The following is a 25870-nucleotide window of genomic DNA, read 5'->3' on the forward strand; positions in this document are numbered from 1 at the left end:
AATGGCCAAGTGTGCCATCTGGATTGTGCCGATGGGAATCTCACCGCTTTTATCACGGGGGCAACACTTCGAAATATTCTGGGAGAATATAATATCGTCCTTTAATCCACAATAGTTTCAAATCTATCCTTTGAGATCCATATTCAAATCATGAACAGAAATACACTGCTGAGTACCCGCAGACTGAACATGGACACAGGCTGCAATGACATCAATTACATGCTGATTTTATACTGCTGGCCTAGGGACCACACACAGATCATTTCAAAGCTTCAGTAGCAGACTGCTGGGGGAGAGCTCCCTCTTCAAAATGTTGTAAACTGAACAGTCAGAGTTATTTTTAAAGTTCAGTGGTTGAAGCAATGTGGAGCCTTGAAATCTTACTTTTAATCAGTGTGATTTTTAATCTATCCTTTTGGCGTAATTCACCATTGCAGTGGGGACTGAAATATCAAATCGATGAATATTGAGTGATTCCAGGAGATATCGAGGGTTGTCAATACTTTACGAGGTGACAACCGAAGCTTGTCATTTCCTGTCCTTGTACACATTGTTGGCCCGACAATTGTGTGGTAAGATAATTAGAATAAATGAAATAATAAACAACTAACACTCAACTATTGTGGAGCTACTGCAAATACGTCTATCTCCCAGCACGACCAACTCCCAACTTCCCAATCACAGGGTCTTGTGGCGAGTTTACAATGCTACCTAGTGGTCGGAGATCGTGCATAACTTTGTGCACCAACTTGCCTCATGCATATCATCACAATGCCCTCACCCCTTTCTGACTTAACTTGGCTCTCACTCTGGCAATACTGCGACTGCAAACTTTCTCATTCTCTCTCTCATTTTCTCTCTCTCTTTCCAACCTTCTGAGTGCGTGCAGATCCCCAATTCTCATCGCTCCATCATTGTCCGCCATGCCTTCACTCCCTCCGGGCTAAGCTCTGAAACATGTTCCCTGAACTTCTTCACCTATCTAGCTTTCCCTTCTCCGTTAGGATGCTTCTTAAAACTACCTCACCTGTCTTCTAACTTCTTAACCTGACTCTGTGTCAAATTTTGTTTCATAATTGGAAATTTACGCTCACAATCTTAGCTTCCACCACTCTCGGGCTTGAGCACAAAAATCATGAATGACCCTCCAGTGCAAACATTAAACTGAGGCCCGTCTACCTGCTCGGGGGCATGTAAAAGGTCACATGATAACACTTCAAAGAAAAACAAGGGAGGTATCCCTGGTATCCTGGCCAATATTTATCCCTCAACGCGCATCACAAAAACAGCCATTACTACATTGCTGTTTGCGGGACCTTGCTGTGTACAAACCGGCACCACATTTCCCACATTACAACAGTGTCCACACTTCAAAGGTACTTCATTGGCAGTGAAGCATTTCAAGGCATCTAGTGGCCATGAAAAGTACCATATAAATGCAGGTCTTCCTCTTTATGGTTTTACAACACCAGGTTAAAACCCAACAGGTTTGTTTCGAATCACTAGCTTGCTCAGCACTGCTCCTTTGAGCAGTGCTCCGAAAGCTAGTGATTCGAAACAAACCTGTTGGACTTTAACCTGGTGTTGTAAGACTTCTTACTGCGCTCACCCCAGTCCAACGCCGGCATCTCCACATCTTTATTGTTTGTCAACGGTTTTACACTATGGGTCCTCAACATTCCCCTGGGTTTATCCAACAGACAGAAGCAGGAGGTGGAATCTAACACTCCAATCCTTTCCGCTGATGGCTTTCAGTCTTAGGACAATGCGGAACCGCCCCCCCCCCCCCCCCCCCCCCCGACGAACTGTAGATCATACCTGTGCCCTGCCAGTGAGCTTCAGAGGCAAAGCCAATATGCCCTCCATATTTCCGGTTGAATTCAGCCATTAGAGCTTTGTATGGGTTTCGAATAAGCAGGATTGCAGCATCGAACAATTCGATTTCCTTCTTTCCACTCTCATGTGTTTTTATGCAAATCGAACGGCCACTTTTCCAATGGTCTCGTTCTCCCTTAAAACCTAAGGGGAGGGAGGGAAATAAACAGAAAATAAAATGTCACCACTTTCACCTGAACATGGTGGAAACTTAACACTTCCTCTATAGGGCATTCTGGTGGGTTTAGAACATTTGATCTGAATTTACTTTCGAACAAAGGACAGCAAGACTTTAGAAAGGTCATTCAGTATAATTCTCTGTCCACAAGTTCAGGACTCATCGCTGTCCAGCTCGCTCCTTGCGTTTTGTACTGACTCGTAGGTGTCAGTACCACTCTATCAAGGTGGACATTCTTCACATGTCAGTCCAGTCATCGAGTGCAATGAGGCCGTTTGATTGTCGAGGCGTCGCACTGAAGCTTGACCCTGCCCTCACTTCACTCTTTGCCGCTGGAGTCGCTGAACCTGTAGCCTCTCTCAACCCTCCTCCGCCCTATTGGGCCCAACCCACCGCTCCGTGGCTGCCACCTTAAGTCAATATGGACCAGCCATCAATTCTGGCATGCTTGAGGTCTGTGTGCCTCAGTTGCGCAATAGCTATCGCCATTTCTACACTGAACCAACGGGGGACCTTCAGATCCGCTCCTCCTCAGACGCAGCCCTGAGTCAGAAGGCTGTGGGTCTCACCCTGGGACTACAGTGCCTTACCAAAAGAGCACTGTATTTATTGGAGGAGCCATTTTTCGGTGAGCCGTTAAACTGATCTGTTTCTGCATGTGCAGATGAACAGTATAGATGTCATAACATTATTCGAAGAAGAACATGGTGATTCTCCCAGTGTCTTGGGCGACAGTTAGCCCTCAACTAACAGGTCTTCTGATCATTATTCTGCATTGCAAGCCAGCTGTTTAGCCCACTGTGCTAAACCAGCAGATAATGACTCAGTTGTGGCATTGTGGTATTGTCACTGGACTAATAATCCAAAGACCCAGGGTAATGCTTGGGGAACCCAGGCTTGAATCCAGCCACAGCAAATGATAAAATTTGAAATCGAATAGAAATCTGGAACGTCTAATGGTGATCATAAAAACATTGTCGATCTGGCTCACTAATGCCCTTACCTAGCCTGGCCTACACATGGCCCCAGATCCACAGCAATCATAGAATCATATAATCCCTACAGTGCGGAAGGAGGCCCATCGAGGCGGCACCGACCCTTCGAATGAGTACTCTACCCATGTTCACCCCGCCTCATCCCAGTGCAGCACGGTAGCACAGTGGTTAGCACAGTTGCTTCACAGCTCCAGGGATCCAGCTTCGATTCCCGGCTGGGTCACTGTCTGTGCGGAGTCTGCACGTTCTCCCCGTGTCTGCGTGGGTTTCCTCCGGGTGCTCCGGTTTCCTCCCACACGTCCCGAAAGGTGTGCTGTTCGGTAATTTGGACTTTCTGAATTCTCTCTCTGTGTACCCAAACAGGTGCCGGAATGTGGTGACTAGGGGCTTTTCACGGTAACTTCATTGCAGTGTTAATGTAAGCCTACTTGTGACAAGAAAGATTATTATTATTATTAATCGCGTCACCTAACCTGCACATCCCTGGACTCTAAGGGGCAATTTATCATGGTCAATCCACCGAACCTGCACATCTTTGGACTGTGGGAGGAAACCAGAGCACCCGGAGGAAACCCACGCAGACACTGGGCGAATGTGCAAACTCCACACAGACAGTGACCCGAGGTCAGAATTGAACCTGTCGCTTTGAGGCAGCAGTGCTAATCACTGATCCACCATGCCGCCCCAATGCTTCCTCTTAAATGCTTCCTCAAGGGTTGGGATTGGAAATAAATTCGCACCCACATCCCATGCGAGAATAAGAAAAAGAGGTGTGTGCTCATTTCAGTTTTGTAGCGTTATGAATGAGAAGCCAGATGAAGTTTCTGATAAAACATGGCTCATAATGTACATAAGTAAACGTAAGGGCACAATCTAACGGCCACGCTGCTCTCAACCCTGGATACGACCCGCCTGGTAAATCTTGTGATCGAACGGGAACTGACGAGGTGTCGCAATTTGGATCCCGCCCTCAGAGGGGGGGGCCCAAATCTGCACCTCAAAGTATGCAGTAAGGCTCACTCATCGAAGTTACCCAAGGTGCGGGATCTAACCCCATGGCCTCGGAGACCCCGAGCAGGTGCCGTTTCGCGCTGGTCTCCACAAACATGGACCAGGCATACCGCCACTTGGGGAGGTCTCCTGAGCAATCGGGCACCCTTGTGTCGCCCGGATGGCACCCAGGTGGCACTGCTCGGGTGGAAGTGCCGAGGAGTCCAAGTGGCATTTTGCCGTGCCGTGGATCGGGCCAGGGAGTGCCCTGACCTTATGAAGTGCGGTGCGGGGGCACGATCACCCCTTGTTGAGGTGGTCTGGAGACTGCGGTGCAGGGTCTCGAGATCGGGGCGCCATTTTCTCTTCCTGCACTGGTGAGCAGAGTTCGATCGTGCGGGAAATGGGACTGAGTACGCCCTCGGCGGGGCGTTCCTCTTCCAGGCCCCAAAATGAAGCAGAGTCCCGTCCGATAGCGGGATCATTCTCGGCGCTCCCGATGCCGGAAAACACCCGGCTAAACGCGCTCGACATGGGACTCTGTTTCATTTCTATTAAATCACAGCCAAAGAGTCCATATGCCGGACTTTGAAATAGTAAAGTTGGGCTTGTAAAATACTTCATGGTGTAGTCCAAACGGACATACTTCACTATCCTATTAACTGTATAAATTGCTCAGATTTCATCTGATGTTTTCTGACACCTGTACTTAAGTTGCCTTGTACCGTTATAAAACACTCTTACTCATCTTTAATTTCTCAATATAAAAATACATATTTTGCGCTCTGGCATGCAAACCCCATGAGAAATATGTGCATTTAAGTACAGCTTTTAAATAAAAAAACTTGCACACTCGACACCAGTTGAAGGAACAAGAGCTATAATGGCAGACACCATTGAAAACTGAAAAGAATAGCAGAAGGCAAGGTAAATCAAGCTGCGATTATGGGATGGCACGCTGGGATCGAACAGCCACAGAAAATTAAGTTGATAGTGAATGGGCTATTGCCTCCATTAATAAATGGTGTTGACGACCCTGTCTACATGCACCATGGGGTTTTTCTCTTTCCAATGAGCATTACACTGAGTAAGATACAGTCTATGTGGCCCCTCAAGATTTGCAGTTTGTTTATTGTTTCAGTTAAATTCGTCCATTTATTTTGTCAGGTGTTTCCCCTTTAAGATGCCAGGGCCAGGCATAGATATGTCAACATTGGTCTAATTTTAATGAGTCCACTTTCAAATGGAATACAAATGAATCTAAGATAACGGCTGAAGGTAGTTATTGTCAAATCATGGGGCAGAAATTAAAATGACTCTTCCAGTGGCGCGACGGGAGGGCAAGATATGAACAAGGTGGCTCCTCCTGGAAACCTGACCTTTTCACTGTTTCCCCCCATGTCCCGGGTCTCTAACCTCTTGGAAAGACCCCAAAATTTGACTGTGTAGAATTCCCCCATCACTGAAATGCCCAAGAGAGGCAAAACCAAAAAGGATTTGGTCCGGCACTCTGGTGGTTAAGATGGCGGAGGATGGCATGGCAGCACAGTGGTCAGCACAGATGCTTCACAGCTCCAGGGTCCCAGGTTCGTTTCCCGACTTGGGGAACTGCCTGCACGTTCTCTCCGTGGGTATCCTCTGGGTGCTCCGGTTTCCTCTCACAGTCCAAACCTTAAGTGGATTGGCCATTCTAAATTGCCCTTCGGTTAGGTGGGGTTGCTGGGGGACAGGGTGGAGGTGTGGGCTTAAGTAGGGTGATCTTCCCAAGAGCCGTTGCAGACTCGATGGGCCGAATGGCCTCCTTCTGCGCTGTAAATTCTATGATTCCATGAGGTAGGTTATTCTCTGAACACTCCACTAACGGCCGACGCTCTTTCTAAAATCTTGGCAGTAGGGTTCGATAAGCACCGACAAAGCTCTTCAGTGGATTTTAAAAGATCACTTGAGGAGGCCTTGGCCCCCATTCATCAAGTTCTGGAAGTTCCAGCCAGGTCATCGAAGCTCACGGAGCTACGATTAAGGGCATGGGGATGTCATTGTCGGACCACAGTGATAGGATCATCTCTGTAAGAGTCCAGCCTTGCTTCCACAGTCGAATCAACAGAACACTAACGGCGACAAAAATATTTGTATAGTGGGGTTACCGGAGGGAGTCGAGGACCGGAGCCCCCCACTGTGCATTTCTCGGCCACGTGGTGGGTGAGGATGTACTTTAATATCCCTCCAGAATGGGCCCGGGCTCATCGCTCACTTCGACCAAAGCCTCGTGCAGGAGATCCTCCTCGTGCTGTGCTCACAAGATTTCACAGTTTCAAAGAGAAGTAGTTGGGTTTTCGCTCTGGAAGGGAACACCAAAACTTGTGTGGGAAGGACACGCTATTATTCTGCACCAGGACATGCGTGCGAACTTAGCTTAAAAAAGAGTCGCCCTTAATGGAGTGAAATCCATCCTGTGCAAGACTGGAGTCAAGATCAGGGTGATTTATCCAGCTCGCCTTCAAGTGACATTTCAAGAAAAAGACCACTTTTTGATTTGTCGGACAATGCTGACTCCTTTGTCCGAAAGCACAAATTGTGCTCTGTTTAATCTGTTATTTGGCTCCGTGTTTAATTTCTATTCATGTTCATTGGTTGATGCCTTTAGTTATATCTGAGGGATTTCTCCTGTTTGCTCCTTATATTAACCTATTTTTCACTTTCTCTTTTCATTTTTATTGCCTGGTGTGACCTTCAGTCGCCTGCGTGGCGTTGTAAGTTTAACAATTTTCACTCTCCAGTTGGAAAGCTCCCTGCGAACAAGGCGTGTTAGTTAATGGGAGTGGTATTAGAGGAGTTTCTGTAGCTCGTAACAATAGTTTTTAAAAGGAATGTATAGTTTGTGTTTAGTTATGTTTTAAGACCGTAAGATGCAGGAGCAGAATTAGGTCACTCGGCCCATCGAGTCTGCTCCGCCATTCAATCCTGGCCCATAGGTTTCTCATGCGCCTTCTCCCCATAACCCCTGACCCCCGGCCTCGCGTGACTGCCTGTGTGGAGTTTACACCTGTCTGCGTGGGTTTCCTCCGGGTGCCTACATTGCGATAGTGACTACATTTCAAAAGTACTTCATTTGCTCCAAAGCACCTTGCGTTTCTGAAGATGTGAATGCTTGATAGAGAACTGTGCTCGAGAACAAACTATTGTTGCTTGCCAGCCTGTAAGTAGGTTTCAGTTCGCCTGACAGCCCTGCTGGATTAGCACAGTAACCAATTGGATAACGCTGAGGTTTGTAAATAGCTGGCTGTCAGGCACCGCGCACGCTGCATGAATAATCAGGACTGTTTCTGGCCAAAGGAGATAGTGAGAGGATAAACTTTGGGAAATATAAACACTGTAAGATTCGAGCAGAAGGCCCATCTGGGGTTACTGCATGTATAAGCTGGCGAACTTTCCGTAATAAACTGCGATGGCAATTTGTTGGGAAACAGGCTTCACCATCCTTCGAAGGATTGATGGCAGCTATTCCCTCAGCCTCATGTGGGCTATTCTGATTCCAAGCTAAATGGTTCAAGCCTGGGCAAATTGGAAGAAGATCTTTGTGCCACACAACACTGCGAAGACTAGTTGGGTCAAATGGCCAATTTCTGATTGGAGCTCCATATTCCATGTAACTCTGTGCAACAGTTAATTACAATGAATTATCTCACTGGGAGGATGTTGCCCAGTTAAAACTGGTGGTTGGTGAAAGATTGGCAGGATTATTCTTGCCTGGCAGAAGCAGGACCAAGTGTTTTCAGTACATAGAAGTGTGAAATGATACATCTTGGCAGGAAGGACCAGGAGAGGTGATGTGGACTTCAGGCACAGTTCTAAAGAGTGTGCAGAGACAGAGGGACCTGGGATTCGGGTGCCCTGACCTTTGGAGGTGGCCGGCCATATTGAGAGAGAGGTTAGTTTCATCAGTAGACAGGAATGAATACAAAAGCAGCAAAAGTTGCACTGAACATTTATTAAACTCTCCATGCCGTTCTGGAAGATTGTGAGAGTCCATGACAAGGTGCGGAGGAGATTTACCAGAATGGTGCCAGGGAGGAGGGATTTTTACGACAAAGTTAGGTTGGAGAGAAAAGGTGGTTTAAGGGAGGGATGATACAGGATGTTCCAGGCTATGATAGGTGTATATAGATAAAGAAAGGTTGTTCCCATTAGCCGATGGTGCAAACACAAGGGGAAACCGGTTTAAAGTTTTGGGGAAGAGATGCAGGAGGGCTGTGAGGGAGAACGTGACCACACAGAGTGCTAATAATTTGGAACTGTCGGCCTGTCAGGGCAGTTGAAGTAGAGAAAATGACTGATTGAAAATTGGATGGGCACTTGAAGTAAATTAACTTGTCGGGGTATTGGGATACGGCCAGAGAAGTGGGGTTGACAGGTAAGTAAGTAAAGTCGCCACCGTCCCAGGTGACCGTAGGCCACTTTCCCTTTTGAGGGGGAGCTGACTGGTGGTGGTTTAACCTGAGGATCACCACACCTCAGGCGAGGTGGAGAATGCTTCAAGAATACCTTCAGCCGGTACAGGAATTGACTTTCCTTCTGGATGAAGAGTCAGAGTGATGGTTGGGGTCAGTGAGTTGCCAAAGAGAATGAGAAAGGTCGGAAGTGGGCGGGATTCTCTCAGCACACGCCGGGCGCGGATCGTGCGACACCGCCCCGACGCCGGTCCGCCGATTCCCCGGACAGCAGAGAATTGCCGCCATTGGCGCCAGCGCGGTCGGGGCGGCGCCGGTCGGGGGCCACTCTACGTGGCCCCCTCCGGCAATTCTCCACCCGGGCTGAGCGGCCGTAAAAAAAATCCCAGTCCCGCCGGTGTCGTCCACGTGTGGTCTTACCCGGCGGGACCTCGGCGGGCATCCAACCGGGGGAGGCCTGGTGGGGAGTAGGGGGGGTCCGACCTCGAGGGGCCTTCACTGTGGCCTGGCCCGCGATCGGGGTTTACCGATCAGCGGGCCGGCCTCCCGGGCTGGAGGCCTCTTTTGCTCTGCGCCGGCCCCTGTAGCCCTATGCCATGTTGCGTCGGGGCTGGCGCGGAGAAGGAAGCCACAGCGCATGCGCGCAACCGCGCCGGCCGCAGTGCGCATGCGCACATTCACGCGAGCATTGGCAGCTGGAGCGGCGTGGATCACTCCAGTGCCGTGCTGGCCTACTGAGGGGCCCGGAATCGCTGCTCCTGAGGGCCTGTTGACGCCGTTGTGAAACGCGACGACATTTACGACGGCGTCAACATTTAGCCTCAGGATTAGAGAATCCCGCCCAAGGTCTCAATGACTGGCGAGCAAAGACCTATTGCCAATTTGGTATGTCACAATCAAGCTGGCCTCAAATCTGTTCTGAAATAAAAACGTTGTCTGCTACTCCGAAATCCCTTTTCGCTAGCAGGCTTTCTTTAAAAAAAAAGTCTATAACTTTTTCTGACTCGAACTTAGGAGCCCTCGGAGAAACTGTGCACCTTCCTCCCCACAATTAATTAGCGGACATGAATATTGTGCATTTAATAAAAATTCTGGAAATGAAAATGAAAATCGCTTATTGTCACAAGTAGGCTTCAAATGAAGTTACTGTGAAAAGCCCCGAGTCGTCACATTCCGGCGCCTGTTCGGGGAGGCTGGTACGGGAATTGAACAGTGCTGCTGGCCTGCCTTGGTCTGCTTTCAAAGCCAGCGACTTAGCCCAGTGTGCTAAACCAAGCTTATAATTGCTGCATTATTTTACATGGAAAATGAGAATATTCCAATACTGACTGCACATTCTCATTGTTGCACACTTTCCACGGGATGTGCACTGGAAGAAATGCACATTATAATGTTTAACGTGACTCACATAGTGTAATGATCTGTCCCTGCAACACTTACTAGGTGATTTTTTTTGTGCAATTTACACAATCGATAATCATTACTGCGTGACTGCGTGAGTTTCCTCCGGGTGCTCCGGTTTCCTCCCACAGTCCAAAGAAGTGCAGGTTAGGTGGATTGGTCATGCTAAATTGTCCCTTCGTGTCTAAAGATGTGGTTATGTGGGGATAGGGTGGGCATGTGGGCCTAAGCAGGGTGCTCTTTCAGAGGGTTGGTGCAGACTCAATGGTCCTTCTGCAACTGGAGTCGGTTTAGCTCAGTTGGCTGGACAGCTGGTTCGTGATGCAGAGCGAGGCCAGCAGTGTGGATTCAATTCCCGAACCGAGTTAGCCGAGTGGTAGCATTGGCCCTGGAGCTTAAACTAATTGCTCCTTCTTAGTGTGCCTCGTGTCCTCTTCTGTTCTATTCCCCTTGGTAGTGCTGAGCACGATGGGTTCGAGACCTTCTGCAATTAATACCAGCCTAGGTATTAACTCGTCTCAAAAATGTTAAGTTATCATGAATGGAACAGTTTTATGAATAATTTATTATTACAGGCAGCGCTCAAAGGAAATTAAGATACGGTGGGTTTTGAGTCTTCCTGGGAATAACAAATAACGATTCACTCAAATATTTCTCTCTCAGGCCTACCTGTCATTTATTTTTGCCTGGTCTGAAACTTGAAACCTGCTCTAAGGTTGCCATCAGTAACCCCAGGGCCACCCATAAAGTGATGTAAAAGACAGCCCAGGAACAATACATATTTCCAATATTCTCCAGCCGCGCTAGGGAATGCCAGGATTTGCTCAATACTACCCAGTATTAAGAAGCTCCTGCAAAGCAGGGATCTGATAACCTTTGACAAAGAACATCCCATTCATGTGGTGCCTTTCACACTGTCAGGCCATCTTGGAGCTCTTCAATGCCGATAAACACGTCTGAAGTGCCCTTACCAGTGGCGAGTTGGCAAGCTTGATGACCAACTAGTGAACGCCAAGGCCTGCTCTGATGGTGCTGGTTGAGGAACAAGTATTGGCCAGACAAGGAAGAATTCCCTGACCTTTGTCAAGTAGTGTGGCGGGATCTCATTCTCTCCACTCACTTTGGTTGCTGCTCGTTTCACTTTTGTTGCCAAAGAATTATAATCTTTATTAGTGTCTCACGTCAACACTGCAATGAAGTTACTGTGAAAAGCCCCTAATCGCCACACACTGGCGCCTGCTTGGGCACACGGAGGGAGAATTCAGAATGTCCAATTCACCTAACAGCACGTCTTTCGGGACTTGTGGGAGGAAACCGGAGCGCCCGGAGGAAACCCACGCAGACACGGGGAGAACGTGCAGACTCCGCACAGACAGTGACCCAAGCCAGAATCGAACCTAGGACTCCAGCGTTGTGAAGCAACAGTGCTATCCACTGTGCTACCGTGCTCATTTGAGTGGACGGTTTTTTTCCTCTTCCAGGATATCATCGGGCTGACAATGGGAAGTAGCTGCAGGCAGTGGAGGGTGGGGATTCAGGGTGGGGGTAGCAAGTGTTTTGTCAGGGTGCTCCATGCTTCCCGAGTTTGCAGCAAGCTTGATGGGCCAATTGGTCTTTTGCGCCAGCCGTTACCACACGTCCAGCATTCAACACGGTGTCATCAAGCTTCACCCTGGATTGAACGTGCTTACGAACAACTGCTGCTGCGTGAAATAATGATTAATCAAAGTGCTGGACTGGTTGCTCCACACACCTTTGATGTTATGGGAGGAATTCACACTCATCAATTCACTCACATCAATCTCACAGTCTTTTTTATCATACCTTTTGATGAATTATCCCTGCCAAAATTGGTTATTAATGGGCATAAGCTGAATTAAGGCCCCATTGCATTTGCATGATCACATGCCTCACTAAATAACTATGAACCGCTGGATAGACAATCAAATGCAATTGTTTAACCTGCAAATTCACAATGTTCCTGCTAAGGTTACTGAATGAATCATGAGCTGCCTGTTGTACGTGTAGAATTTGCTCTGTCCACTGACCAAACAACTGCTAAAACCCATGCTTAATAGAGGCAAGCATGCCTGAGACACAACTGCATTTGTTGCGAATAAGAAAACGGCTTTCCAATTTGCAGTGATGATTGCTAAGTGGAAACAGATGGAAGTGCTGAGCATTTCTTAATTTGATTCACTTTTTGAACAACCAAATAATCAAATCTGACATTTTAAAAGTCTTTTAATTTAACTTCGGTTGCCAAGTGCGTTGTAACCTCGAGTTATGCTTAAAATGTACACTCTAGCATTTCGAAACTGAGAATATCCGACTGTGAAAGCGATGATCGGATATCTTTGGCACTTCATTGTGACATCAGTCTGGTTCATCATGCGGCTTAAACCTTCAACGGGGAACAACTCGATGCTGAAACCTTTACCCACCTTGTGCACTGAAAGGCAAACTTGTATTTCATATTCAACTTGTAGCAACTTGTTTTTTTTATTCATTCATGGGCTGTGCCAGCATTTATTGCCCATCACTGCGAGCATTTAAGAGTCAACCACATTGCTGTGGGTCTGGAGTCACATGTAGGCCAGACCAGGTAGGGACAGCAAATTTCCTTCCCTGGAGGACATTAGTGAACCAGATGGGTTTTTACGACAATCGCCAATGGTTTTATGGTCACCTTTAATTTAGACTTTTAATTCCAGATTTTTATTGAATTCAAATTTCACCATCTGCAGTGGCGGGATTCGAACCCTGGTCCCCAGAATCTGGGTCTCTGGATTATAAGTCCAGCGACAATATCACTACGCCACTGCCTCTCACTTCTGTGTATCCCAGGGATGGGGTGTGTCATGTGAGATTACCTTTAAGAAATGGGTGTTTAAGAAATATACCTTTAAGAAATGGGTGTTTATCAGTGATGTCAGAGTGTGAGTGGAGCTGGGATGTCTGTCAGCTTTTTACTTTCATTTTAGGCTGTTTGCTGCAGGTTGTGTTTTAGTTTCGTTTTCAGAGCTGGAAAGCTGCAGTCACAGCCAGAAGGTGTATGAGTCTCTCTGTAATCTATAGAATGTAAATCGATCCTTTGGTGATTGAAAACGAATAACTGCTCTCAGTAGTGACTTTAACCTGATGTGCTTCTGTTTTAAAGGTTTTTTAAAAAGTCTTCTGGATGTTAAAAGGAAAGCTTAATGGATTACTTAGTGTTGTAGTCTTTGGGGGCTGTATTTGAATTAATGGTTGCTAAGATGTTCACTGTATGTTTTCAAAAGGTGAACTTGAGTTCCTAGAATAAACATTGTTTTGCTTTAAAAAATACTTTTCCATTTCTACTGTACCACACCTGAAGAGTGGGCCGTGTGCTCCCCTTAACACAATCTATTAAAAGTTGTATGTCAGGTGAATTCCATGATACACTTTGGGGTTCTCTAAACCCTGGCCCATAACAGGTGCCTCAACTGGTAAACAGCTCCACATCGAACAAGTTCCCCTGGGCAAGGCACTTGTCCTAGGTGTTCTTGTCTACCTCGCTGCGAACTGGGCTTCACCTTTGCTGAGAATCACACAGTTGTTGCAGTGCGGGAAGAGGCCATTCGTCCATCGTGTGTGCACTAGCTCTCCAAATGAGCAACTCACCTAGCGACACTCCCCTGTTTTCTCCCCGTAACCTTGCACATGCTTCAGATGACGGGGCCGGAATTCTCCAGCCGTTGAGGGTCTCTTTTCCCACTGATAGCGCATCCCCGCCCAAGGGTCTCCCGGCGGCGTGGGGCAGCTCCAATGCGAAATCCCATTGACAAGCGGCGGGAAGAGAGAAGAGAGATCCACGCAGCTGGAAACCGGAGAACCCCACCCCAGGTTTAAACCAATGTTCTGGCGCGCCTATGACTTGCACGCAACCAGTTAATTTTCTTTCAGAGAGGAAATTAAGCCTCTTGCAAACTAATACTCAAAAGAAATATTTTACATATGAGAGCTGCTATTAGAACGTTGAATGTGCTGAACCATTGATTATAATTTTGTTCGATAGCAGACTTCAGGTTTATTAAACTCATTATTATTCTGTCAACCTTATGTCACTTAATCTCTGGGAGCTTTGCACCTTACTTAATTTAAGCAAAGCATAGAACTTTAAAAATTGCTTCAAGAATTATATCAGATGTTAACCATTGCAGGAATGGGGATGGCGTATTTTTATTCTTTACTCACTTGCTCTTATGTTATATAGATTTACATAGAATTTACAGTGCAGAAGGAGGCCATTCGGCCCATCGAGTCTGCACCGGCCCTCTGAAAGAGCATGCTACCTAGGCCCCATCCCCGTAACCCCGTCCAGGGGCAATTTATCACAGCCAATCCACCCAATCTGCACATCTTTGGACTGTGGGTGGAAACCGGAGCACCCGGAGGAAACCCACGCAGTCACGGGGAGAAAGTGCAGACACCGCACAGACAGTCACCCTGATCTCGAGCTGCCCATATCCCTGACTTCCTGAGACTGGGATCCGTTAGGATTTTGCTTACAGTCTCCGCAGCACCTACCACTGAGTTCTGGTGCTGCTGGCACTGAGAGAGCTGCCACCCAATCTGATGGAGTGGCAGCTCCCGAGGGCAGGACTTCCCCCCAGGGCGTCCCAGACTTCTCTTGTTGGTGATGATCGCAATGTGTCGTTGCTGCGGGGGAGGGGAGGGGTGCTTCTTTTCCATCGGTCAGTTTTTGGCCAGCTTTCTAGCTTGGGGTGGGGGTGATCAGCATGCACCCCCGCCCCCCCCCCACCCCCCCGAAAAAAATCCAGCCATCTATCTGTGGGCGCCACAACTGCATCGGTTGGTGGGCTCTGGCAACACCGAGACATCAGCAATGGGTCTTGTCCAATCCACAATCCATTGCCCTTCCTGTCTTTGGCTCTCTAATCATTCCAGCTATTTAATACACATAATACCAGTGGGCGAGATGTTCTCCGTTATCGCGAAAGTCCGATGCCGGGTGGGAAAAGCAGTGTTGAGGCCGCTATCGGCAATGGCAGCTTTTTGTGCCATATAGAGCACGACTTAGTGTAAGAAAGGCAGGCAGGGGATCCAAGATGTATCGCTGGTGCGCAGCCTCTGATTGACCCTCCTCGCCATCAATTCAGCATTTTGGGCGTACTGCTCGCCTGCTGCATGTCTTCTGAGACGATGTTGTTGAAAGGTGGAAAAAGCAGCCCGCCACTGACGGGGGGCATGAACGATCACTTCCCGTGTTTGCGACGACGTGAAACGCGGCTTTAACATTCTGGCGATATTTTCCGCTCTGGAAACCTGGCTGCCGCGAACGGGAGGGAAAGTCCCAGCCACAGATTCTGCTCTATTCTCAGATACCTACTTCAAAGTCAGGGGGCTGGATTCTCCGTCACTGGGACCCAGCAATGTACTGACGCCCGCGGGTTTCCCGATGGCGTGGGGATGCCCATTGGCCAGCTGGCGGACGGAGGAACGCCACACCAGAAAGCGGGTGTGGCGGGACAGAGAATCCATTCCAAGATCTTTTCAAAAACCTCCGAATAGAAAACTGTTCCATTCTGAGAGAACCTGGTTTGAATTCGGAGCATGTTCTGAACTTCGATTTTGTTGAGAAAGTGCAAAGTGTGGACGTGTTCATTTTGTCTGCAAGGGATTGAGCCCCTGTGTGTGAATATTTGTGGCTACTAGCACTCATAACTGGGCTATGCCACGAGTCAGCTGACAATCTTAAATTGGCTTTCATAGATTATCATAGAATTTACAGTGCAGAAGGAGGCCATTCGGCCCATCGAGTCTGCACCGGCTCTTGGAAAGAGCACCCTACCCAAGGTCAACACCTCCACCCTATCCCCGTAACCCAGTAACCCCACCCAACCCCAAGGGCAATTTTGGACACTCATGGCAATTTATCATGGCCAATCCACCTAACCTGCACATCTTTGGACTGTGGGAGGAAACCGGAGCACCCGGAGGAAACCCACGCACACACGGGGAGAACGTACAGACTCCGCACAGACAGTGACCCAAGCCGGGAATCGAACCTGGGACCCTGGAGCTGTGAAGCAATTATGCTAACCACTAAGCTACGTTGTTGCACAATCTCTGACATTCGCATTGCAAAATAAATGTTCACGTGAAAAGAACCGTTTTGTGGGTCAAACTGAAGCGTTAACACTACAGATACAACCCCAGTTCAAACACAACTTTATTAAAGAGTGATATCTCCTCGAGGGGGGAAGAACAATTTGTTCACTGAAAAATTCATGAAAAGGTTCGGAGCCAAATATCAGCCAGGGCTCAGTGTTTACCACACTTGCCTCTTAGTCAGGAGGCTTTGGGTTCAAATCCCAAAACCTATGCCCGTACTGAGGGAGTGTTGCACTGTAGGAGGTGCCATCTTTTGGATGAGATATTAAACTGAGGCCCTATCCCACATCCAAGGTGGAGTAAAAGATCCTCTGGCATTATTTTGACTGAAGCAGCAGGGGAGTAAATAGGCTTCTCAAATCTACATTATTAAAACCAGATTATCTAGTCATTATCGTGTCGCCTTTTGTACGGCTTTGCTACGCACAAATTGGCTACATTACAAAAGGAACTAAATTTCAGAAGGTACTTGATTGGTTGTAAAGCTTTCTCGGGGAGCCCAAGGTGATATACAAATGTGAATCTTTCTTTTCATGATTGATACAGTTTACTGTACACCCTGTGGACGAAGTTTTCCGGCATTACCTGCCGGCGGGATTTTCCCCTCCTGCCAATGATGCGTTCCCCAGGAATGGAGGAGGAGGGGCACACAAAACCCCGCGGACAGGAAGGGGATGGGAAACTCCCACCACCGCCGCCGAGAAATCCCCATCCTGTGTTTTGTAACTACTACGCCTTTCTGTTCGTGACATCAACGTGTTGGTCGGAGAAAAGGCAGCCAGCTGTCTAAACAGCAAGGAAATGAACAGCAGTGCGGAAAAAATCAAGACAGCAAATTTCTCAGCATGCAAAGAAATCAAAGTTGTAAAGGTAACATTGATCACTGTCTGTTGGAGAATGTTATTATTATACATCTTCTCAATTAAATGCATTGCTGATGTCATCAGTCAGTGCCGTGACATCAATGGTTGTTGCTGCCTGTACGTATTTGTATTTAACTGCCTTATTTCTGATTCTTTTCAGTTATTATTATTTCGATGTTTAACTAGCTACAGTCCATACGTATTTTAAACTTTTTTATATGGAGAAAATTAACTTTCACAACACATACCTTTTTGTGGTCATATATTTTTGGCGATGAGGATAAAAGAACTCAGATAAAAGCAAATTACTGCGGATGCTGGAATCTGAAACCAAAAAGAAAATGCTGGAAAATCTCCGCAGGTCTGGCAGCGAGTTTCGAGTCCAATGATTCTTTGTCAAAGCTTTGTTAGCTCTTTTCTCTCCCTACAGATGCTGCCAGACCTGCTGAGATTTTTCCCGCATTTGCTTTTTACTTTCAACACAGAGTTTTGCCATGTTTACCGATGGAAGACAAGATAGCAGCACTATGGCTATGTTTGGATCTGTTAGTGAGTTGGTGAAAGAGAACGAGAACTGGGCTGAATATGTGGAAAGGTTGGAACACAGGGCGACACGGTAGCACAGTGGATAGCACTGTTGCTGCACAGCGCCAAGGTACCAGGTTCGACTCTCAGCTTGGGTCACTGTCTGTGCGGAGTCTGCACTTTCTCCCCGTGCCTGCGTGGGTTTCCTCCGGGGGCTCCGGTTTCCTCCCACAAGTCCCGAAAGACGTGCTTGTTAGGTGAAGTGGACATTCTGAACTCTCCCTCAGTGTACCTGACCAGGCGGTGGAATGTGGCGACTAGGGGCTTTTCACCGTAACTTTATTGCAGTATTAATGTAAGCCTACTTGAGACAATAAAGATGATTAAAATTAAACACCGGTAACATCTTCAAGTTAAGATCTCTCACTTTAGATGCCAGGGTCAGGTAAAATAAAATAAAACATAATTTTCAACAAAAATAAAACATGATAGCAGCTGACAGGATTTCACAGCAGAAGATGAGACCATTCAGCCTGACATACCTGGGCCAGGTCTTTCAAAGAGCTCTCCATATAATCCCACTCTCCCTCCTCCCATTGACGCTGAGTTTGCAGCTACGGGTTTTAGAAAGCTCTCGGGCAGACCACGAATCTGTGTTTGTATTTTCCAGCAGCTAATAGCACACTGTCGGAAAACTGGCAATTGCCGGGAAACAAACTAAAAGCCCGCGCGGGAATTAACTGAAACTAAACCGTTGACGGACAAGTCGTAACGGACGTCAGAAAGATGTTGACACTTCAGAGTGCAAATGGAAGTTTACTGCTGTAGTTCAAGTAGCGTGTCAGGCAAATAGTGTTTCTTTCGAATAAAGTGTCAGGTGTCTGCAAATAGTGTTGATTCCCCCCCCCTCTATTGTGACAGATTTGGTGACTAAAGGAGCAAAGGTGAGGAAATACAAAATTGATTGCAAACACGGCCTCCTGCTCGTTTTAGGTCAGGTTGTCCTTGAGCAAATAGCTTTTGCACCAAGTTGGGAGAGGGGGAAATAAACATCTAGGTGCTTTATGGCTGTAGGTTAGTTTCTATTAGTCTCGGAGGCGCACTTTGCTTCTCTGCAAGGGCTGAGGAAATGGAGAAGCATTGCTGAAGTTTTCACAGCAATTTTACTGTAACACTGTTTTATTCACTGAGTTACAGGGCAGGTGAACTGGAACATTTATATTCATTCAAAGGCATCTTCAGAATGCCTGAGTGCACCACGATTCCATTCTATATTGCTATATTGAATTTTGTCAGTGACTTACTGTATTAACATCTTTTTCAAAAGCCCTTTCCCCTTGGCGCTCATGTATTGGCGAATACCCGACGTGGAACAAAATAGACCTTTTTTCCCCAGCTTAGTTCGGTACACGTCCAAAATCCGAAACCCAGAATGTGCCCCATTTCGGATTTCCCCAGGCTTTGGACAAGAGTTCAACCCTGTTCAGCCATTTAAAATGGAGCAAGTATCAGTTGACTGGAAAAATAAAAAGATAGCGGCCAGGGTTTTCCGGTCCCGCGAGTGGCGGGATTCATCGTGAGCGGGAATGGAAATTTGTCGGACCAGCCAAAGGCCCGTTGACCGAAGAATCCCGGCCATAGATTACCGACGGATTCCTTCACACAGGCTTCCTGGGGGACAGGGTGAAATGATCATTCCTGATCCCTGCCCTTGAAAGTGGCTGGGAATGTTGCGAATAGAAGTGTGGAGCGAATTTCCGACTCTATCGCACCAGCGGATCAGGCAGCTTTGTGACCAAGGAATAAGGAGGGATAGGGTTGGAGGCTGACCCTAAAGCACTGTGATGGACTCAGGTCCTGTGTTTGTACAACTCTTGCTGAATCTGTCCTTTACGATCAACCCGAGAATGGCCTCTTTGTTCCCTTATTCTGATCTGGGAACAGCATCCCAGATTTCCCAGGAGAAAACAGCTATTTTATTGTTCATTTACCAACTGTGAAACTCTTCCTATAGTTACCATTAATGCACCAGCATAAACTCGGTATTTATGCAATTGAAGGATTTGGAATATTTTCAAACATGCCTAGATTTCCAGTTTCCAGAGAGGTGGATTTTGGATGTCCATTCTGTGATGATTCACTTTGCGTAGTGTTTGTGGTGCCTGTCTCGTTAGACAGTTGGTATTATCATAAATGTAAAGCTTGCGCAGGGTGAAGTCGAGACATCCTGGGTGAGAGACAGCCAGAGTGGGAATGGGAACTTGATAATTTGGTGCAGTGAGGTAACCAAGGAAGGAAATCAAGAAAGGTAAGAGTTCAATCTATTTGTCCTGTTTTTCAGTTGAAAGTTCAATGTGTAGCTTAATGTCTGATTGACTAAAGCTGCCCCCACCCCTAATCGCTGAGTGGCAGTAATCCCAGGCACTTGAAGCCTGATTAGTGGCTAAAGGTGTGAATTGTATTGAAATGCATTCTTCTGCTTTAAACTACGTCGTGTGACTCATCTTCGGTGAGCTGAGTTCTGTATAAAAGGCAAACACAATGCACACTCAGTAACGGTGAGGTCAAGGCATCCTGCAGAGTGGGAGGAGGTGCTTTCCCCCCTATCGTTGTGTCTTCTTTCTTCTGGTTTGTAACTGTTAATCTGCAGGGAGAGATCCAGGGAGCAGCCCGGGAAGGTAAGTGATTTTATTACCTTTTCAAATTGTGCGGGGCGGAAAAACTGAAGTGACAACACAGTCAAGCTGTGACCTGGTTGGCTGGTTGGGAATCTGTTAAATTTGAAAAAATAATAATAATATTGCAAAACAAATCTAATTGATTAACTAGACAGTGGAGTAACTAAACCTGAGGGCAGAGATCGGTATTTAGCATTTGATTTTACAATAAAAATCTAGCGTCAGGGCCATATAGTTAATTGTAACTCAATCTAATAATAATTCAAGTGTTTATTTTAAATAAATTAATTAGAGTTTAAATGTCACTCAGCGGGGTGCAGTGCTCCCACTGTGAGATGTGGCGGACCTGTGATGCTTCCAGCGTTCCGGTCGACTACATCTGCAGCAAATGTAACCAATGGCAGCTCCTCACAGACCACGTGGTTCGGTTGGAGCAGCAATTGTATGCACATAGGAGCATGCAGATGGCGGAAATTAGTGGCTAAAGGTGTGAATTGTATTGAAATGCATTCTTCTGCTTTAAGCTACGTCGTGTGACTCATCTTCGGTGAGCTGAGTTCTGTATAAAAGGCAAACACAATGCACACTCAGTAACGGTGAGGTCAAGGCATCCTGCAGAGTGGGAGGAGGTGCTTTTCCCCCTATCGTTGTGTCTTCTTTCTTCTGGTTTGTAACTGTTAATCTGCAGGGAGAGATCCAGAGAGCAGCCCGGGAAGGTAAGTGATTTTATTACCTTTTCAAATTGTGCGGGGCGGAAAAACTGAAGTGACAACACAGTCAAGCTGTGACCTGGTTGGCTGGTTGGGAATCTGTTAAATTTGAAAAAATAATAATAATATTATTATTAGGGAGGGTCAAAGTGCAAAAGAGCAATAGTCATAGGGGACTCTATAGTCAGGGGCACAGATAGGCATTTCTGTGAATGTGAAAGTGACTCCAGGATGGTATGTTGCCTCCCTGGTGCCAGGGTCCAGGATGTCTCAGGAAGGGTAGCGGGCATCCTGAAGGGGGAGGGCAAACAGGCAGAGGTCGTGGTACATATTGGTACTAATGACATAGGCAGGAAGGGGGATGAGGTCCTGCAGCAGGAGTTCAGGGAGCTATGCAGAATGTTAAAAGGCAGGACCTCTAGGCTATATCGGCAGGTCATGTTACAGTTGTATAGGACTTTGGTTAGGCTACATTTGGAATACTGCATGCAGTTCTGGTCGCCACATTACCAGAAGGATGTGGATGCTTTAGAGAGGATGCAGAGGAGGTTCACCAGGATGTTTCCTGGTATGGAGGGTGCTAGCTATGAAGAAAGGTTGGTGTATCAGGATTGTTTTTGTTGGAAAGACAGAGGTTGAGGGGGACCTGATTGAGGTCTACAAAATTCTGAGAGGCATGGACAGGGTGGATAGCAACAAGCTTTTTCCAAGAGTGGGGGTGTCAATTACAAGGGGTTACGACTTAAAGGTGAGAGGGGGAATGTTTAAGGGAGATGTGCGTGGAAAGTTTTTTATGCAGAGGGTGGTGGGTGCCTGGAACGCTTTGCCAGCAGAGGTGGTAGAGGCGGGCACGATAGCATCATTCAAGATGCATCTAGACAGATATATGAATGGGCAGGGAACAGAGTGAAGTAGATTCTTGGAAAATAGGCGACAGGTTTAGATAAAGGATCTGGATCGGCGCAGGCTGGGAGGGCCGAAGGGCCTGTCCCTGTGCTGTAATTTTCGTTGTCCTTTGTTTGTTCTAGGGTTGTAATCTCAGGATTACTCCCTGTGCCACGTGCTAGTGAGGCTAGAAATAGGAAGATAGAGCAGCTAAACACGTGGCTAAACTGCTGGTGTAGGAGGGAGGGTTTCAGGTATCTGGACCAGGGGTGACCTGTATAAGAAGGACAGATTGCAAGTAAACTGGAGAGGCATAAATATACTGGCCGCGACATTTGCCCGTGTCACACAAGTGGGTTTAACTAGTATGGCATTGGGGTGGGTACCAGAGCAATAGGTCAGAAGGTGAAAAAACTGAGGGAGAACTAGGGAATAGGGCCAGTATGGCTCTGAGGCAGAGCAGACAGGGTGAAGTTGCAGAAAACAGCGGGACTGGTGGCCTGAAGTGCATATGGTTGAATGCAAGAAGTATAACAGGTAAGGCAGATGAACTTAGAGCTTGGATTAGTACTTGGAACTATGATGTTGTTGCCATTACAGAGACCTGACTGAGGAAAGGACAGGATTGGCAGCTAAACGTTCCAGGATTTAGATGTTTCAGGCAGGATAGAGGGGGATGTAAAAGGGGTGGAGGAGTTGCGCTAGCAGTTAGGGAGAATATCACAGCTGTACTGAGGGAGGACACCTCAGAGGGCAGCGAGGCACTGTGGGTAGAGATGAGGAATAAGAAGGGTGCAGTCACAATGTTGGGGGTTTACTGCAGGCCACCCAACAGCCAGCGGGAGATAGAGGAGCAGATAGGAAGACAGATTTTGGAAAAGAGTAAAAACAACAGAGTTGTTGTGATGGGTGACTTTAACTTCCCCAATATTGACTGGGACTCACTTAGTGCTCGGGGCTTGGATGGGGCAGAGGTTGTAAGGAGCATCCAGGAGGGCTTCTTAAAACAATATGTAGACAGTCCAACTAGGGAAGGGGCTGGATGGACCTGGTATTGGGAATGAGCCCGGCCAAGTGGTAGAAGTTTCAGGAGGGGAGCATTTCAGGAACAGTGACCACAATTCAGTAAGTTTTAAAGTGCTGGTGGACAAGGATAAGAGTGGTGCTAGAGTGAATGTGCTAAATTGGGGGAAGGCTAATTATAACAATATTAGGTGGGAACTGAAGAACCTAGACTGGGGGTGGATGTTTGAGGGTAAATCAACATCTGACATGTGGGAGGCTTTCAAATGTCAGTTGAAAAGAATTCAGGACTGGCATGTTCCTGTGAGGAAGAAGGATAAATACGGCAAATTTCGGGAACCTTGGATAATGAGAGATATTGTCGGCCTCGTCAAAAAGAAAAAGGAGGCATTTGTCAGGGCTAGAAGGCTGGGAACAAACAAAGCCTGTGTGGAATATGAGGAAAGTAGGAAGGAACTTAAGCAAGGAGTCACCTTGAACTCGTGACCCCTAGTAATTGAGTCCCGCACTCTGGGAAAAAGCTTCTTGCTATCCACCCAGTCTATATCTCTCATGATTTTGTAGACCTCAATGAGGTCCCCCCTCAACCTCCGTCTTTCTAATGAAAATAACCCTAATCTACTCAACCTCTCTTCATAGCTAGCGCCTCCATACCAGGCAACATCCTGGTGAACCTCCTCTGCACCTTCTCCAAAGCATCCACATCCTTTTGGTAATGTGGTGACCAGAACTGTACGCAGTATTCCAAATGTGGCCGAACCAAAGTCTTATACAACTGTAACATGACCTGCCAATTCTTGTACTCCATACCACTTCCGATGAAGGAAAGCATGCCGTATGCCTTCTTGACCACTCTATCGACCTGCACAGCCACCTTCAGGATTCAATGGACCTGAACACCCAGTGTTGGGTGGGGTTGCTGGGTTATGGGGATAGGGTGGAGGTGTTGACCTTGGGTAGGGTGCTCTTTCCAAGAGCCGGTGCAGACTCGATGGGCCGAATGGCCTCCTTCTGCACTGTAAATTCTATGACTCTATGATAATCTCTCTGTACATCAATTTTCCCCAGGGCTTTTTCATTTACCGTTTAGTTCGCTCTTGAATTGGATCTTCCAAATGCATCATCTCGCATTTGCCTGGATTGAACTTCACCTGCCATTTCTCCGCCCAACTCTCCAATCTATCTATATTCTGCTGTATTCTCTGACAGTCCCCTTCACTATCAGCTACTCCACCAATCTTAGTGTCATCTGCAAACTTGCTAATCAGACCACCTATACCTTCCTCCAGATCATTTATGTATATCACAAACAACAGTGGTCCCAGCGCAGATCCCTGTGGAACACCACTGGTCACAGTTCTCCATTTTGAGAAGATAAGTTAGATAAGTCCCCAGGGCCTGATGGGATCTACCCCAGAATACTGAAGGAGGCAAGGGAGGAAATTGCTGAGGCCTTGACAGAAATCTCTGGATCCTCACTGTCTTCAGGTGATGTCCCGGAGGACTGGAGAATAGCCAATGTTGTTCGTCTGTTTAAGAAGGGTAGCAAGGATAATCGAGGGCACTACAGGCCAGTGAGCCTTACGTCAGTGGTCGGGAAATTACTGGAGAGAATTCTTCGAGACAGGATCTACTTCCATTTGGAAGCAAGTGGACGTATTAGCGAGAGGCAGCACGGTTTTGTGAAGGGGAGGTCGTGTCTCACTAACCGGATAGAGTTTTTCGAGGAGGTCACAAAGATGATTGATGCAGGTAGGGCAATGGATGTTGTCTATATGGACTCCAGTAAGGCCTTTGACAAGGTCCCTCATGGCAGACTGGTACAAAAGGTGACGTAACACGGGATCAGGGGTGAGCTGGCAAGATGGATACAGAACTGGTTAGGTCATAGAAGGCAGAGAGTAGCAATGGAAGGGTGCTTTTCTGATTGGAGGGCTGTGACTAGGGTGTTCCGCAGGGATCAGTGCTGGGACCTTTGCTGTTTGTAGTATATATAAATGATTTGGAGGAAAATGTAACTGGTCTGATTGGTAACTTTGCGGATGACACAAAGATTGGTGGAATTGCGGATAGCGATGAGGACTGTCAGAGGATACAGCAGGATTTAGATTGTTTGGAGACTTGGGTGGAGAGATGGCAGATGGAGTTTAATCCGGACAAATGTGAGGTAATGCATTTTGGAAGGTCTAATACAGGTAGGGAATATACAGTAAATGGTAGAACCCTCAAGAATATTGACTAGCAGAGAGATCTTTGTGTACAGTCCACAGATCACTGAAAGGGGCAACACAGGTGGAGAAGGTAGTCAAGAACACATTCGGCATGCTTGCCTTCATTGGCCGGGGCATTGAGTATAAAAATTGGCAAGTCATGTTGCAGCTCCAAGGCCACACTTGGAGTATAGTGTTCAATTCTGGTCACCACTCTACCAGAAGGATGTGGAGGCTTTAGAGAGGGTGCAGAAGAGATTTACCAGGATGTTGCCTGGTATGGAGGGCATTAGCTATGAGGAGAGGTTGTATAAACCCGGTTTGTTCTCACTGGAATGATGGAGGTTGAGGGGCGACCTGATAGAGGTCTACAAAATTATGAGGGGCATAGACAGGGTGGATAGTCAGAGACTTTTTCCCAGGGTAGAGGGGTCAATTACTAGGGGGCATAGGTTTAAGGTGCGAGGGGCAAGGTTTAGAGGAGGTGTACGAGGCAAGTTTTTTACACAGAGGGTAGTGGGTGCTTGGAACCCGCTGCCGGAGGAGGTGGTGGAAGTAGGGACAATAGTGACGTTGAAGTGGCATCTTGACAAATCCATACTTTTCTTTGTTCTTCTTAAGAACTGCAAGGGATAATGTTATGTCCAAATCAGCCACTAGTGGGAGCTAGATGAAGAACTATACAAGACATCAATGCTAAGCCTTGTGGGTGAGAGGTTGAGGAGAAAGCTAGAGGACAGACTGAAGGAGAGATAGTGTGAGTGAGAGCAGATCATAGTTATTGTATTTGTGTAGAAACTAGTAGTAGATAATAATAATAATCGCTTATTGTCACAAGTAGGCTTCAATGAAGTTACTGTGAAAAGCCCCTAGTCGCCACATTCCAGCGCCTGTTCGGGGAGGCCGGTACGGGAATTGAACAGTGCTGCT

At 47.1% G+C, this 25870-nt stretch overlaps 1 protein-coding gene across 1 annotated transcript in view; it reads right to left on the reverse strand.

The window, feature by feature from the left end:
* wscd2 (WSC domain containing 2) overlaps window positions 1-25870 on the reverse strand; it is a 351702-nt gene that overhangs the window by 70326 nt on the left and 255506 nt on the right. Inside the window, exon 7 of the mRNA XM_072475405.1 lies at window positions 1819-2019. Coding sequence (XP_072331506.1) covers window positions 1819-2019 — 201 coding nt within the window. The remainder of the gene's footprint in view (window positions 1-1818; window positions 2020-25870) is intronic.

The sequence above is a fragment of the Scyliorhinus torazame genome, chromosome 1 (assembly GCF_047496885.1).
Source record: "Scyliorhinus torazame isolate Kashiwa2021f chromosome 1, sScyTor2.1, whole genome shotgun sequence".
NCBI lineage: Eukaryota > Metazoa > Chordata > Chondrichthyes > Carcharhiniformes > Scyliorhinidae > Scyliorhinus > Scyliorhinus torazame.